General features: G+C 43.4%; 1 protein-coding gene across 3 annotated transcripts in view; it reads right to left on the bottom strand.

Annotated features, from left to right (window-relative positions):
* Nucleotides 1-1710: 1710 nt before the first annotated feature.
* Nucleotides 1711-17693, bottom strand: part of TNNI3K (TNNI3 interacting kinase) — a 154777-nt gene continuing 138794 nt past the window's right edge. For all 3 annotated transcript variants that reach the window (XM_069981434.1, XM_069981435.1, XM_069981437.1), the window contains 2 exons: nucleotides 3684-3763; nucleotides 1711-2107 (listed from right to left, as the gene is read on the bottom strand). In XM_069981434.1, coding sequence (XP_069837535.1) covers nucleotides 2031-2107; nucleotides 3684-3763 — 157 coding nt within the window. In that variant the 3' untranslated portion in view covers nucleotides 1711-2030. The remainder of the gene's footprint in view (nucleotides 2108-3683; nucleotides 3764-17693) is intronic.

Raw genomic sequence — 17693 nt, 5'->3', positions numbered from 1 at the left:
TATTTCTGTAGTACCTTGTCCTCGTCATGTTCCTACTTCTTCACTTTGTTCTGAATTCTTCTGTTATCCTGGTATTAGTATTTTGTTTATCTTCCAAGTTTCTCTATTTTGGTTTACTCATCTACCTTCCTTGTCCCTGGGTCCTAGAGCCTTCCTGTTGTTTCTGTTCGGGACTGTTAGACCAGGGTTTTCATAGGGTAACTGCAGGGACAGTTTACGTTTTGCCACTGTAGGTTAGAGTTCAGGAGAAGGTCTAGGAAACAAATTAGGGTCAGTTTTTGTATTTGTTCCTTTTTGCTTCATTCCTGACTACCATCATCATCATTCATGTATATCACAATTCATTCCATCATCAGTTGCTGTAATTGATTGATGAGTTTCTACTCTTGTTCTGGTTATCTGCTTGTTTTTACTAAATTTTGTTCATTATTACATCATTATTACATCTGTCTGATTGTTATACTACTTAGGACTACTGGGGGTATCGGAGTTCTGAAGCACAATTTAGTCCCACAAGAGGTAACTGCTATAGATAACGTCCAGTTCTGCCATCTACTGTCCATCCAGTGTCTTTACAGGTGCTGAGTCCTCTGAAATTGTAGATGCTGTTTGCATCAGTTCTCTCTTCTGGTAAACCCTCTAATTCATAACAATAGGAGGGAGGATATCACAGGTCCAAAGCTTTGGCACAAATCAGTAGGTGAAGCCTTCCTGATTTTACATTCAAAGATTCCCTATACCCATAGTTCTATCTACTTTTTAATAATCTGAATAAGAACCTATAGATTAATGCATAGATGCAATTATAGATCCTACAGGTATCAACCAACACAGATTCCATCAAATCCTATACACCTACCTCCTTCCTGTAACAGACAGTGATTGTGGACCCACTGTGCTTCTCAACCAATTTGGCTTTGGGTCACACCAGGAAGCGGAGCCTAAGTGCCCTCTGGGTCTTCACCCTTTATCCCACTCCAGGATGTGGAAGCTATACTTATAGAGGACCCCAGGTTGCTTTAGAAGTGTGGTCCCGGTGTGAGCAGTGGCTGGTTCCCAAGAACCAGACAAAGTCGGCGACAAGTCAGACAGGCAGTGAGTGTAATCTGAAGAACAGGTATGGGTCAGGACGCACAGGAATACAGAAGAAATATACCTTTGCTCTGAATGCAAGAATCAAACAACGCTCAGGCAGGGAGGGTCTGCTGAACCTGGTTTAAATAGGTGCAGATGGCTCCGGATTGGTAGACAGCGGTAGAAGGTGGAGACAAGCTGCCTCTATAAATCCAGAACAGTTGGCCACCTGCGCACCCTAGTGGCCACAGGTGTCCTTGCAGAAGGAGGAAGATGATGCCGGAAGATATGAGCAGTCCCAGGACAAGGAGTTTTATGCAGCAGAGCTACACGTCCCATTTTTACAGATTTACCAGTGAGTGACTACCCCTGTGGAAGCTGCAAGGTCAGCCACCTTCTTATAAACAGATATAACTAAAAATCAAATGGGCAGATTAAAAACTTGAAACTAGTGATGGCTATTGCCAAGGGGCAAGGGCGGGCACTATTTATGATTAATTTGACGCTTACCTTTTAAGATTAAAGTTGCAGCTGCATCACCTCCTCCCCCCTCACCTCTCCTCTCCTCAATTTCTTCAAATGACTGTGTTACAGTGAGGAAGACAGCACTTTGCTCTAGTAAGATACGTTACAAGTTTATTATATTTTAATGTACTGCTTTTGCAAAAATAATCAAGGCACACTTTAAGAAAACTCCAACTTAGCAGGGAATCCACCGGGCTCGTGTTAGATACCATTACAAAGATTTGAGTGTTATTTGCCAGGTTACATTTGATAAAAGCTCAAAGCCATATCATGTAATGAGACAAGAGCAAAACAAAACCATAAAGATGAATTATCCGACATAAATAAAAAAAGATGACTGTCGCGTGTAAACACTTCCCTCCGGGCTGTCAGGTGGCGGTGTGCTCGCCCTTTTACCGGGATATCGTCACTGCCAGTAACAGCTCCATCTGTCAGTTACTGTCTTCGAAACTGCTGCTCCTGCAGCAAGAATGAAATCGCATTGTGCTCATGGGATCAGACACATAACCTGTTAAATGAACAGAAATAAAGTAAATGCGGTGTCTTTCAGATGGGTCACGTTCCAGACACGTGTTCTCTGTTAGATACCATCGATCCCTCGTGACATCGTGCATTAGGCCCATAGCTGTCACCTACATTAAATATTTACTAACGGGGGAAATGTAATTGTATGTAATCTAACAAATGGGAATGGAAATAGCACTGATTGATCTCCCTCGCCTTCTCTGTCCATTATTGCTTGAATGAAGGGGTGGGACTTAAAAGGATTTTTCTACAAAGCAAAGTTGGTAAGGTTGGATGTCTATCACATACATATACAGTATGTAAAGGGGTACAAATGGACTGTTTTTAAGTAAATAACTCCCATCCCTGTACTGTTCTTCTCCCCCATGAATCTGATCACTTCCTGGTTTCATCGCTAAACGGTGACCACATCCTTGTTACTTACCATCCTTCTTGCTTGCATGTGCAGTGGAGACCAACTGACAATACTAATGGGATAGATCAGGTGACTGCAGTTTCAGGCTTGGTTCACACTACTTTTTTTTCTCATCCGTTTTTGCAAAAAAAAAAAAAAAAACGCATGGAAAAACAGATGCATTTGTGTCCATCCATTTTGATCCGTTTTTCTATTGACTTTCATTTAAAAAAAAAAGCATCTGTTTCTTTAACGTACACAAAAACGTAGTTGACCAACTTTTGTGTACGTTAAAAAAGCTGATTCGTTATGACATATTCTTTTCTTTTTTTTTTTTATAATGTAAGTGCTATGGCGGCTGACTGGCTGAGCGGAGCACACACATCACGACCCAGGTCTGGCTCAGACCAGGAAGTGGAGACCAGGTGGCGGTACAAGGCCACCAGCTCTTAAGTGGGGGAAGTAAAACTGTTACCTCCCCCTCCCGAGTTAAAAAAAAAACTGACTTGCCCAGACTTCTCCTTTAAAAGCTATTTATCATTGTGCCCCCCCCTCCCCCCATTTAAGTTTCTGTTGTCTTTGGGTGGAGAAAGAGGCTAGGCCACTTCTCCGCAGCTAAAGTAGAGCTAGAATGAACCCCACCTTCCCTTTATAGACAGTCAAGTAATCAGTTTGGTGTGGGCACATTGGTTGTTTTCTCTGTGTTTTTTAAGGTTATTTAAAAGGTTTACATGGATTTTTGCCCATCGTATAATACCCTAGTGGGTCATTCTGAGTTCATTTAAAGAACAGAGAGCGTCTCCAAAAGATTTCTTTCTCTGGAGAACTGAGTGTATAGAACTAAATGTGTATTATGTAATGCCTTACTTATCCTGCGGGGGCAGTGCAGGGAAAGTGAACACTTGATGCCAGGTCCCTCCACAAACCCCTTTAAACGTACAGTAACCCCCCCCCCATTACTCACTTTCTATTAATAGTTTTTCATAAAGTCTTAAAAACAAAACTTCCAGATGACTGCTTAAATCTGTTTATTTCAGAGTCCAGGCTTCAGCTAGAAATAACATATTGTACTTGTCTTAAAATAAATGTTCAGCTTTTCAGTCCTTCGCGATGCAGAATAACATGGTAATTATGTTATTACTGTTTCGGGGACATCTGTACTTACCATTCTTGTCTATTGGTGGGTACTGGAAATTTTTCCTCATTTCTTCTAAGGTCAGACCACGTCCGGGGGCGGCGTCTGAGCTAAAAAATACCAAGTAGGAAAAACAGAAAACTAAACTGATATCTTAGAAGCACCAAGACATTTCAGTGACTTCTTAAGAGAGTGTTCACCTTTAAAATCCATAATCTGCCTAAAAAGTTCCCATTTTGTACTGACCAGCAACTACTCCAGAGCTTCACAGGATAAAGGACAAGTGTATGATCACTGGGGGGTCCGACACTGAGACCTCCAGCAGTCTCAAGAATCGGGGGCTTGATCGGAGTAGTGATCAAGCATGTGCACAGCAACTCCATTCACTGTCTATGTCCATCAGTCCCATAGAGAATGAAAGGAGCAGCAGTGCACCTGGTGACCAATACTCCATTCCAATGGGCCCCAAGTTTTTGAAAATTTGTGGACCCTCAGAGATCATGTGCCAGTCCACTATCTTGTGGAGAGGTGATAAATGTTGTTGGTAACCCATCCAAGCCATCCACCATAGCTACAATTTTTTGGTGTGCTAGTGGTACAGTGTCCACCTGGGCCTGCTATCTGTGAACACGGTTTAAAGGGGTTAACAGGATTACTAAAAGATTTTTTTTTTCTGGATCAGTGCCCCCTCCTGTTCATAGGTTGTGTCTGGTATTGCAGCTCAATGTCTGCAAACAATAAGCCAGCACTGGGACTCATTGGTTCCTCTGCAAAGACAATTCTTTGGTGGGACAGCGAAATCCGCCCAAGCATATAATAGAGCCTATGGAGCCAGCGGAGAGGGAAGCGGGAGCACCCGGGGACAAGCGGCAGATTCTGTATTGAGTTTTTAGCGACAATTACTCAGTGTGCATATACCCTATGGGGAAGATTTATCAAACATGGTGTAAAGTGAAACTGGCTCAGTCGCCCCTAGCAACCAGATTCCACCTCTCATTTTCCAAAGAGTCTGTGAGGAATGAAAAGTGGAATCTGATTGGTTGCTAGGGGCGACTGAGCCAGTTTCACTTCACAGCATGTTTGATAAATCTCCCCCTATATGTAAAGTAGAATTGGCCCAGTTGCCCCTAGCAACCAATCAGATTCCACTTTTCTTTTCCCACAGGTTCTTTGGTAAATGAAAAGTGGAATCTGATTGGTTGCTAGGGGCAACTGGGCCAGTTTCACTTTACACCAGTTTGATAAATCTCCCCCTATGTGTTCCCCTTCTTATTATTAGTAGTCCATTTAAAGTATCCATTTTATAAAACAAACTGATGCAAAACGGATAGTGATACATTTTTGTAGCCGTCTTTGGACTCCTATTTTATCTATAGCTTTTTTTAGGTGAGGTCTCCAGAACTGGACACAGTATTCCAGATGTGATGTCACTAGAGCTCTATACAGCGGCATCACCTACTCACTGGTTATACTATACAGCATATGATTAGGTTTCCCCCCCGTCTGGCTGTGCTGGTGACTCATTGTGAGGTGTCAGAAATCACTACCCGGCGGAAAGGCAAAAGATTATGTCATGTATAGTAACTGGCACACCAAGTTAATAGCAGATAATGAATGCTTTATATATGTCTGCCTCCTATTTAAAGTAAGTACCCAGACAAAGCTGTAAATGTATATATATTGTCACCTGCATAAATGCCTATAAAGTTCTAGTGCTGAAATATGTGCAATACCAACTACAGTACAGAGGTGGAACTGCTCAATGGAAAATATGCAAACCAAGCAAACATGGGGGTAAATGGGGGAGAAAATATTGACCGATAAGTAGGAGCTGCGGCAGAAAAATCAGGGTCCACTGAACCCCACTGCGTTCTGTCCCTCTAGGGGGACTTCCTCAAGGGTCTTTTGTCTATCCTTTGTGTGCAATATAGTTTGTATGTCATTTATTGAACACCCTATTTGTAATTACAGTATCTTTTTGCTGTGCAAGGTCCATTTTTTCTGTGTTTAAGAAATCACTACCCCTTAACCATTCTCTTCTGAAGTCTTTGCTAACACAGAACTGCCAATATGATACTTAGATAGAGACTTCCTTCTCCCTAAGTGCATTATTTTACATTTGCAAATATTGAACTGCTGTTTCTAATGCTTTTACCACTTATCTAGTAAAGCTAAATCCTTTTCCATATTGCTGACACCTGATGACTTTAGTGTCATCAGAAAAGAGACAAACCTTACCTACCAAACCTTCTAAGTCACTATCCTTACCTACCAAACCTTCTCCTATGTCACTTACACACATATTAAAAGAACAGAACCCCAAACAGACCCTTGTGGTACATCATATGTAACCAGTCTCTGCTCAGAATATACATAATTAACAACAACTCTCTGATATCTATCCTTCAGCCAACCACCAAACCACTGAACAGGGCTGTCTAAGCAGTATGGGACCCTGGACAGAGCTGTGAATTGGGAACCCCCGGCCTTTCCCCCCAACCCCTCCCCGCTGTCCAAACCCCTCTGAAACTTGCGACCCCCCCCCCCCCCACACACACACACCTTCACAGCCACATCCGAAGCCACGCTACTCCTTCCCCTGGACTGCCCATAGCCAATACAATCACTTAAAATAAAAAAGATGCACATATAGCCCCCTGGTTAGTGCTCTCTTTAGTAGATAGCCCCTAGTATAGTCCACCTATTGTAGATGGCCCCCTCCAGTGTAGTTCTGTAGTCCCCCTTTTGTAGATGGCCCCCTCCTGTGTAGTTCTGTAGCCACCCTATAGTAGCTGGCACCCTCCTGTGTAGTTCTGTAGTCCCCCTATTGTAGCTGGCCCCCTCCTGTGTAGTTCTGTAGTCCCCCTATTGTAGATGGCCCCCTCCTGTGTAGTTCTGTAGTCCCCCTATAGTAGCTGCCCCCCTCCTGTGTAGTTCTGTAGCCACCCTATAGTAGCTGGCACCCTCCTGTGTAGTTCTGTAGTCCCCCTATTGTAGCTGGCCCCCTCCTGTGTACTCCCCATTGTGCATCTGTGCTGTGTCTCCACCAGAAAAACAAAACAAAAAAACATCTCCCCGTCCCCCACTCTCCAGCAGCTCCTCTCCCAGCAGCACACGTTCACCTGTCAGAGTAACGGCTCTGGCACTGAACTATCTAGGGATGTTGGTATTGTAGCTCAGTATTGCAGTACTAACTTGGCCCATGTACTAGAGTGGCAGTGTTTCGGTAAAAAAACAACATACATTTTTCCAATCCTCATCAACCCTATAAAGTAACACTACTTTACTTTTTTTGTACTTTTTCTTCTTTTTTAAAAAAATGAAAATGTCTAATTGGTGCCGCCATCAAAAGGCAGCCGTAATTAGCGTAACCTGCGAGGATCTGTCAGCAGAAGTAGAAATGTTTTTATTATTTGCAAATCAAAGGGAGAGTATATTAACACGAGTGTCTTAAAATATCTTTAGTGATTAATTAATCAGACTCAGGAACCTAAGTCACTTGTAATAATGAGCCTGGGAGCTAATAATACGGGAGACATCATAGACGAGACGCAAGGAGATGTAATTGGTTGCAATCAGGTTACAAACATTAAAAAACACTCACAAATACGAACCTGCGCTTTACGTTTTTACTTTGATCCGACATTCGCTCGAGTTATGTAATGATAAATTCCCCGTCTGTGATACGACTGGTAGTTAATTTATTCAATTTAGCAATGACGGCTAAACCTAGATTTACTGCGGCTCCATTTCAGGTCTATAAAGATGGATTTACAGACAGATAAACTATAATGGAAAGAGTTGCACCTTTTTCTGTGTCATGGACTCACTACTGGTTTAGTATAACTACTGGCCAAAATAGGGATGAAATACAGTGTGTGAACATGGCCCTACTGTCTACCTATATGTGCATGGCACTGATCATTTACATACGGTATATTGTATATGTATGGCTGTTGTCGCTGTTCCACAAAAGTTCTAGGGGAGATTTATCAAACATGGTATAAAGTGAAACGGGCTCAGTTGCCCCTAGCAACCAATCAGATTCCACCTTTCATTTTCCAAAGAGTCTGTGAGGAATGAAAGGTGGAATCTGATTGGTTGCTAGGGGCAACTGAGCCAGTTTCACTTTACACCATGTTTGATAAATCTCCCCCTCTGTTCGTAAATCATGTGTCCAAGGTTACTAATATTGTCCAGGTGGTGAAAAGGCTTTAAAGGGGCACTCTGGAGAATAAAATAGTTTTCAAATCAACTGGTGTCCAAAAGTTACAGATTCGTAAATTACTTCTATTTAAAAAAAAAAAAAATCTCCAGTCTTCCAGTACTTATCAGCTGATATATGTCCTGCAGAAAGTGGTGTATTCTTTGCAGTCTAAGGCTATGTTCACATGTAGTAAGAGACCGGCCGTTCTGTGACCCTGCAGTACCAGCCAGATGATCTTTGCAGCCGCAGTTTTGATGCAGGCGCATCCATGCGCACCCGCATCAGAACTCCCCACTGCACACTATGGAGCATGCGGCCGGAGCCGCTTGCTCCATAGTGTGCACTGACAGGGTTTTCTGCGGCCGCTATTCACTGAATAGCGGCCGCGGAAAACTGACATGTCAGTTTTCTACGGTGCCGCGAGTGATCCTGTCCGGAGCGTATACTATGTGTATATGCTCCATCCGGGATTCCATAGAAGGCAAGGCAACGCATCTTTTCAAAAAACATACGGCCATTGTTGCCGATTGCAACAGCGATCGTACTTTTACGAAAAGATACGTAGTGTGAACATAGCCTAACACAGTGCTCTCTGCTGCCACCGAGTCAGGAATTGTCCAGAGCAGCAGCAAATCCCCACTGAAAATCTCTCCTGCTCTGGACAGTTCATGACATGGACAGAGGTGGCAGTAGAGAGCACTGTGTCAGACTGAAAAGAATACACCACTTCCTGTATGTAGGGCAAACAGCAGCTGATAAGTACCAGAAGACTGTTTTTTTTTTTTTTTATTTGAAGTAATGTACAGATCTGTATAAGATTCTGAAACCAGTTGATTTAAAAAAATAAAATAAAATCTCTGAAGCTCCCCTTCAAATGGTCAACTAGTAGGGGGGAAAGTAAGACTTTTTCTTCTTTTGGGCACTCCACTATCCCCCCAGTCCCATCTCAGAAATGCAACTTCTCAATCATGGTATGCAGTTGAAACCACACCTGTATTTAGTGGCCAATACTCCACATGATGTTGCCATTGGTCACTGCATGTAGGCATGGTAAAGCTATTCTTCCAAGACATGACTGGGGCAGAAGTGGAGAGAAAGTATTATTTTTTTCCCTTTTAATAAAGTATATCAACGGAGGTCTACAGATTAAAAAGTAATTTTCATTATTTGTTACGATTTATTAAACACACAGAAGAGGAGATCCTGCTCCTCTATATCTCTATGTCACACCATCAGAAGCTACAGCAGTATGGAGAACAATATAGAGCAGTACTGAGTAGTGTAAGCTGTGAATCCAGCACTGGGGTAAGATACAACACTTACTACAAGCCGTCTCTCTGCCTCTGTCTCTATCTCCTTCTCCTCTTCATAGACTTTTATGGGCAGCTGTATTTTTTAGACCCCAATGGTAGCTACTATGTGGCAGAGCACTCAGCGGCCAATGGGACACTGCATACTATTGATTCTATATGTTGAATTTCCACATAGGTCCTGATGAAATATGTAGGAGTCGTAGGACACATGTAACCTTTGTCCTTCACGTGTGAATATTTTATGGGCTGCTCTGCTCTCGGGTTTCAGGTAGACTCCTGCGCGGCTGGTGAGCCGGAGACTTCACAGTGCACAAGTGTCTCTCTCGTCTCCTTGAATGTTTATCAGCTTTTTCCAGGTAAGACAAACCTCAATCTTGATCCTTTTTTCCACTCTCAAATAGCAGAACTTCACCCCAGTAATATAAAGAGTAACGGTAGGAGAGCAGCTGCACATTGCATCCTGCAGAGTCCTCCCTCGGCTTCCTCCATACGTATATGCAGATACTCCTTTGGGAGAATAGGAGGTAATTCTCTAGCACATGGCAGGTGAGTTACTCTGCTCACATATTAGAGGTGACCATATTTAAGGGGTGCGGCTATTTCTGTTACTTAGATTTCAATATTTTACAATGTGAATGGGAACAGTCTTTTAAATCTGATATCCAGAAGCTGGAAACCTATAGAGACCTAATACAGTGGTGCCTTGGATTACGAGCATAATCCGTTTCGGGGCCGTGCTTGTAATCAAAAAGCTCTTAAAGCAAAACAAATTTTCCCATAAGAAATTATTGATATGCAGACAATTGGTTCCCCCCCCAAAAAAAATAATGATTTTTTTGTTATTCTGAATAACATGTAAAACAAATGAAACAAATATTTAGAAACAGCAGAATATGTGAATTTATAAGTTACCGGTAATGGAGAGGATGGGAAACACAAGGGCGGACAGAGACTGCAGAGCGCATGAAGAATGAGCATGGCAGATGGTGTTGCAGGAAAAAAAGACTGAATATGTTGGATCTTATCTGCCTGATCCTATGGACAGAACACAGCACCCAAGGTAACTGCTATTAGACGGCACACATCTTTGACTTGCGTGCTGTTACCCTATTAGGGTATATGCACACAGAGTTATTCTCGTGGAAAACTCTGTGTGGAATCCGCCGCTTGTACCTGTGCGCTCCCGCTTTCCACTCCGTCGGCTCCATAGACTCCATTATATCCTCAGCGGATTTCGCTGAGCATATAATGGAGTCTATGTGAGGGGTGGAACTTCAACTGGGAGCGCAGGGAAGCGGGCAGAGTTTTCACCAAGAATTACTCCCAGTGCATATACCCTTTGGGGGACATTTATCAATGCAAAAAGGTGTATTTTGTGGAGTAAAATGGCCGTTTTGCGAATAAATATATTTGCATCTGGCCATTTTACACCAGCTTTGCCAGGAATGCGGGGAGGGGGTGTGGAGGGGGGTGAGGAATGATGATAAGGAAACCTACGCCAGCTCTGAGCTGGCGTAGGTTTCCTGGCGCACAGACTGGTGCGCCGGATTTATGTAGAAGCAGTGCGGCTCTGCGTAAATTTCCGTACTGTCGGCGCTGCGGGGACACCAATATGGTCCAGATGCACTGGCTGCCTGTAGTGCATGTTCTGCATCAGGGATGGGGAACCTGCGGCCCTCCAGCTATTGCAAAACTACAATTCCCATCATGCCTGGACAGCCAAAGCTTTAGCTGTGGCTGTCCAGGCATGATGGGAATTGTAGTTTTGCGACAGCTTCAGGGCCGCGAGTTTCACACTCATATTCTCCATCGTATCCCTCCCCGTCGCCTCCGATTACCGAAGAGCGATGCCATTGTTTGTGTTCAGCTAGGAATTAGCATTTTCCCATTTACAGTTCCGATATGTTAATGTGGATTGCTCATCTGGGGACACTTTGCTTCCGAGCCTCTTGATAATTTTGCAAACACAATGTCAAAAAAAGATTTTAAAAAAAAAGGAAAAAAGGGCAATAAATGAAAAAGTTGATTTGATTAAAGGGGGTGAGTATAAGAAATCTATTCTCTGGCTCCATCCGTCAGACCCTATCCGGCTCTCTTTGTTAGGATAGATACCGAGGGCTATTGACTTTAAATGCTCCATAAAGCTGATGTGAATATTGTGCTCATGAAGCTCCTTCTCACGTCTGCCTTTACCGATAATGCTTACATTAACCTTGCCGAGCTTTAGAATAGAACGGCATTAGTCATGGTTTTACTGTCCTAACACTCATTGCAGATTTTAATAATAAAAAAAAAAGCCGGGATAATCAACATAAGTTTTCAGAAGCGCACAATAGCGAGTCAGCAGCAACGAATACTCCGCCATATTGCAGGGTGGACCGGAGAGTGCTGCAAGACACCATTACCGAGACATTACAGGCTCTCACCCGCAGAGCGTTACCTCCTGAGACAGCAAGATAACGCTACAGTCACAACCCTGTCTGTACAGGGGGAGGGGGGGGGGGGGCACATATTTAATTTATTTATTCTTTCCCTGTTTTTACTAAAATTTTCCATAGGTTTGGTAGAGATTTGGTAGAGTTTTTTGGATCACTATGGGTCCCCTTCTTTTCTATTCTTCACAGCAAAGGCCCAGACATTGCATTGTAGTACAAGGGATTTCAAAAAAATGCATTCATATAGGGAAAGTTATGTAGATTTGCCATTTTCTTCTGTTTAAAAAATCTTGAGTCTTCTAGTACTTATCAGCTACTGCATGTCCTGCACTAAGCTCTCTGCATGTCCGCACTGGACAGTTCCTGACATGGACAGAGGTGGCAGCAGAGAGTATTGTGTCACACTGTCAAAGGTCAGCAGTGGTAAGACAACAGGGATCACAAGACTATGCAGCACTCAGTATACACCTTATAGCTATGTTCACACTACGTAAGAGACTGGTCATTCCGTGACCCAGCTGGGTCACGGAACGGCCGGTCTCTGAAAAGATCATCCCGGCCAGTACTGCAGTACTGGCTGGAGGGTCTTTAGGGCTGCAGAGTTCTGATGCGGGCGCAGAACTCCCTACTGCACACTACGGAGCGTGCAGCCGGAGCCGCTCGCTTCATAGTGTGCACTGACAGGGTTTTCTGCGGCCGCTATTCAATGAATAGCGACCGCAGAAAACTGACATGTCAGTTTTCTACGGCGCCACGAGAGATCCCCGCTGAAGCATATACTATGTGTATACACTCCAGCCGGGATTCCATAGAGGCCAGGTAACGTATATTTTTATATTAATCACGGCTGTTGCAATCGGCAACAACGGCCGTACTTTTACGAAAATATATGTTGTGTGAACATGGCCTATAACCAGGAGAGTAATGAATGAGGCTCAGGCAACACTGCGATTTAGGCCGTGACAGGGGCCTCACTACAAGTGCCAAAGATTTGTAATTTATTTCTATTAAAAAAGTATTTCAGTACTCATCAGCTGCTGTTTGTCCTGCATAAGTTGTGTATTCTTACCAGTCTGACCCAGTACTCTCTGCTGACATCTCTGTCCGAGACAGGAACTGCCCAGAGCAGGAGCAAATCCCCATAGAAAACCTCTCCTGCTCTCCAGACTGGAAAGAATACAGCACTTCCTGTAGGACATACAGCAGCTGATAAGTCCTGGAAGATTTGAGATTGTTAAATAGAAGTAAATCCCAAATTTCTGGCACTTTCTTTGAGGATTTTCTTTGGGGATTTGCTACTTCTCTGGACAGTTCCTGGCATGGACAAAGGTGGCAGCAGAGAGCACTGTGTCATACTGGAAAGAATACACCACTTCCTGCCGGACATGCAGCAGCTGATAAGTCCTGGAAGACTTGAGATTTTTTTAATAGAAGTAAATTACAAATCTCTGGCACTTGTAGTTCATTGAAAGCAAGCGGAGATGCTGTATATAAGGAACTGAAACCCAAAGTATTAGAAGATTGTAGAACTTTTCAGTATACACGCTTTCCCTGGCAGACACGATGACAAGTGGTGCCAACAAGCCACAGGGTCAGGCCAGATTCTCTGGGTGAAGAAGAGCCTGGCTACGACTCTGCTCTAAAAATAACACGACGCATTAATTGTGGCGCTGAACTGTGAATATTGGAGAAGGATTCTGTCGGTCGTCCTGGCACCTTCCAGAAGCAGAGACCATAGTGATAAACAATCATTTGTTTCAATAATCAGTCGGTAAATGTTGATTTATTCAAGTGTCTGCATTAGAAACGTCTCCATCTCTCTTCTGGGCAAGTCTGCCTGGCTGGGGATCATGGAGACGTTATAACAATCTAGAGCGCAATCTGGCTCCGAAATGCGACAGTGCCAGAATCCAAAATGACACATCTGCCAGTTGGGAAATTGCTTGATGTTATAATAAAATTATACAAAGCAACGCGGCGCTCAGCTAGCGAGACGAGACATTAATATTTACAGCAGGATGCAAAGAAATGATCTCCGTGAATAGATGTAATGATGGCGAGATGATAAAACAGGAAGGAAGCAGGGACAAGAGGCTACTAAGAGAGTCTCCCTCCGGAGGACCCAGCGTGTGCATGCATTGCATGGATAGTCTATTGATTTTAATGGACACCATGTAATGCTACATATGCCCTCTGGGGGTGCTGTTGTGAACCTGAACACCCGCTGCCAAGCTCTTCGCTGTCTGGTAGCCGATTAGCTGTGACTGTGGCTCATTTGCATATGGCGCCAGCTCCACTATAATATTAGTTTCTGCAAAATTAGGCCATAAATTGAAATGCAGAAAATCACAAGCATATATAATACATGCAGGGCTGTTATCGGAGACCTTACTGAGGAAAAATAATAATTTCAGATCAACTGGTACCAGAAAGTTATACAGATCCATAAAGTATTCCAGTACGCATCAGCTGCTGTATGTCCTGAAGGAAGTGGTGTATTCTTTCCAGTGTGACACAGTGCTCTCGGCTGCCACCTCTGTTCGTGACAGGAACTGTCCCTACAGAAAACCTCTCCTGCTCTGGACAGTTCCTGACATGGACAGAGGTGGCAGCAGAGAGCACTGTGTCAGACTGGAAAGAATACACCACTTCCTGTAGCACGTACAGCAGCTGATAAGTACTGGAAGACTTGAGAATTTTAAATAGAAATAAATTACGAATCTAAATAACTTTCTGACACCAGTTAATTCTAAACTCATTTTTTTCTGTCTGGTGTGCCCAATTAGTAGCTTTTAGTTGAACAATTGGTTGATCGTTTTTCCTCCCAATTCCCTCGTACAAATGCATGCTCAGCTAAGTAAGCATTTAATCAGAATGGGGAGAAAGCTGATGCCAGATATCTCTGGTGATGGCTTGTCTCACCAACGACAAAGGGAATAAGCGCATTTAAATTAAACATTAGAGATGAGCGAACCTGGAGCATGCTCAAGTCGATCCGAACCTGAACTTTCGGCATTTGATTAGCGGTGGCTGCTGAACTTGGATAAAGCCCTAAGGCTATGTGGAAATCATGGATATAGTCATTGGCCGTATCCATGTTTTCCAGACAACCTTAGAGCTTTATCCAAGTTCAGCAGCCCCTGCTAATCGAATACCGAACGATCGGGTTCGGAACGACTCGAACCCAAACCCGGTTCGCTCATCTCTATTAAACATGCCTTCTCTTTCTGTTCTTCCCCCACCCCTAACATTAGGTGGTCCAGTACACACTAGATGGTTGGTCGATCTCACCTTAATCATAAGATGGAACAACTTTATCCCTGTTTGTTTTGTTATGTGACCTCTTTTCGCTCTGCTGAATGGCTGGAGTTTATATAAGGGATATGTGCCTGACTAGTTCCAGACCCTCTTCAGGATGTTCAGGGGTTGCTCCTTCAACTTGGTCATTATTAGGACATCTTACAGATGTAATAAATGTGAAGTGAGTCTCTTGGTGACACCATTAAATGATGTCACTCAATCCTATAATAATTCACATTTTTGGTACCAAAATTAAAGGGGTAGTTTACCAAAATATTGTTTCTTTCAAATCAACTGGTGCCAGAGATTTTTAATTTACTTCTATAAAAAAATCTTAAGTACTTATCAGCTGCTGTATGTACTACAGGAAGTGGTGTATTCTCTGCAGTCTGACATAGTGCTCTCTGCTGCCACCTCTGTCCATGTCAGGAACTGTCCAGAGCCGGAGGGGATTTCTATGGGGATTTGCGGCTGCTCTGGACAGTACCTGACATGGACAGAGGTGGCAGCAGAGAGCGCTGTATCCGACTGGAAAGAATACAGCACTTCCTGCAGGACATACAGCAGCTGATAAGTACTGGAAAAGTTGAGATTTTTTAGCACCAGTTGATTAAAAAAAAAAAAAAATTGTGGGGGGTGAACAACCCCTTTTACAATACCCACCATCTTGATGTCTTCATACCAACACTTCTCTTGGTAATTCTTAATGTTTTCTTGCCCTAAATACACATCACACCGTCATTGTTTTTGTCTGCTAGAGTAATGGTCTTTGCTGCTTCCGCCCCATAAAATAGAAGAAGCCTAATAGTCTCTGTTTACTAAGTAATCACCCCGGTGGTGTATATTATTAGGCAGCGGAGGTAGACGGGGAAGTTATCTCTCCTTCTCAGGCTGCCACGTAAGTTGGTGTGAAGCCGCTTTCCTCCTGCTCCACAAGATTAAAGATTCATTAATTCCCACTGACTAAATGTAAATCATTCTGACCTGTTGTAGAAGAGCAAAGCGAAGCAGCGCTAAGCAGAGGAGAAATATCCTGTGCTCAGAAACCGGCGGAAGTGTTGTCTCTTTGTGTTCATTACTAATTCTTAAAGGGATTTTCCCATGTGCCATAAATGTGTAATCGGTGGTGGTCCGATCTATAGGGCACACAGGGATTCCTTTAATCCTATTCCAGAGCAGGTAAGATATCCAGATCACTATAACCAGATGGCAAATTAATAAGAATCCCCCCCCATGTGCGTAGTTCTCTCCAACAGAGTCTATTACAGTTACTGTATGGACCCAGTCCAATTGGAATTAGAGAAGCTGCAATACAAAGTGTACGGATCAGTGTCTGGTTGGTGGCGAGCAGGCCTGATCACTCACACAAGCCTCATGGCCTCTTCATTTAATTGATCAGCAGGACCTCTAAAAAACTGATCAAAAAATAGGCCATCAATATTAAAGAGGAAGTTCCGTAAAACTAAAAAATCACCGGCAGGTGGGGGTTGCAAGAATATAATAAAGAATGTATACTTACCCATCCCAGTGACCCTGCAGCACTGCCTTAATGATATCCTCTAGCTGCCGGCCATACCTTGTTGATGGATTGCCCGCTCAGCCAATCAGTGACTGGGGCAGGACACTGATGTAGTCACTGAGCAGCTGAGCAGGCGGTTCATCGGCCGTGCCGTGCCATTGCAGCTGGAGCCGGGTATGTGACCTAACCTGATAACCAGACGAACATTACGGCAAGCCCCCACAGCGCACTATGGGGCCCAGAGACAGGTAAGTATAACATCCCCCGTCTGCCGGGGACTCCTACAAAACTCCTTTAAATTACACCAATATTTTTCACCTAAAAGGGTCTGTCCAGTTAGAAAACCTATCTGGTGAGAAGTTACAAAGAGTGTCTCCTTCTTTGGAGGACCTGTGAATGACCACTGTGTAGTTCTTTATTTCTCCTTACGCCAGCATGCATATTGAAACTGGGCAGAAAGCAGACAGCTCCATACATTGAGTAGTGGCCAAGCTGGGTTACTACACCTTTTGTACCATTGTATTGAACGGACAATGAGCGGCTATAAGCCATAATGGCCACTACACACTCTGTTTCACGGGTTATGGCTGTGTTGAGGCAAAGGATGCTATGGTCCGGATTACACATTACTGTGGGGTTGGGCATGTTAGTAGTAAATATACATACATTTAAATTTTTAGCCATATAAAACTTATATTTCCCATGGAAACTCCCTTTAATAGTTAATTTTTGCTACTGTAATTTTTTTTTTACAAAAAGTGTAATCACACTCGAAACAAAAAGTGAGATCTCGCCGGAAACGGTAATACATTATATGAAATAATATGAGACAAATTTATAGAAATTGTTTATGCCTAATGGGGAGAAGCCCAATTATTCTGCCTAATTTTCTGCCTAATTTTCTGTGTAATGAAAGTTTCATCTCCTTACAAACAGCGGCGATATATCTGTTATTAGGAACCGGAGGAGATTTCATGGAAAGAAAAGAAGAAGGTCGAGAGATTTCTAGTGTTATCTCTCCCATCCTCCCCATACGCTTCTCTACTTACTTTTCCATGCTCCCCCCAATGTTCTTCTTTTCCAGTCCCCCGCAGCCACCTCCAGCCCGCTCAGCCAATCACTGACTGAAACAGGACAGTCTCAGGAGTGACAGCTGTCTAAGTCACTTAGTCAATCCCAAAATGAGAGTGGCAGCCTGCTCAGCTAGTCACTGACCATAGCGCTGTCCCATCTCAGTCAGTGATTGGTTGAGTGGGCTGGAGGCGA

The sequence above is a fragment of the Dendropsophus ebraccatus genome, chromosome 8 (assembly GCF_027789765.1).
Source record: "Dendropsophus ebraccatus isolate aDenEbr1 chromosome 8, aDenEbr1.pat, whole genome shotgun sequence".
Lineage (NCBI taxonomy): Eukaryota > Metazoa > Chordata > Amphibia > Anura > Hylidae > Dendropsophus > Dendropsophus ebraccatus.
Note: the sequence above shows the minus strand (reverse complement) of the source record. Positions and strands in the feature narration are given on the sequence as shown.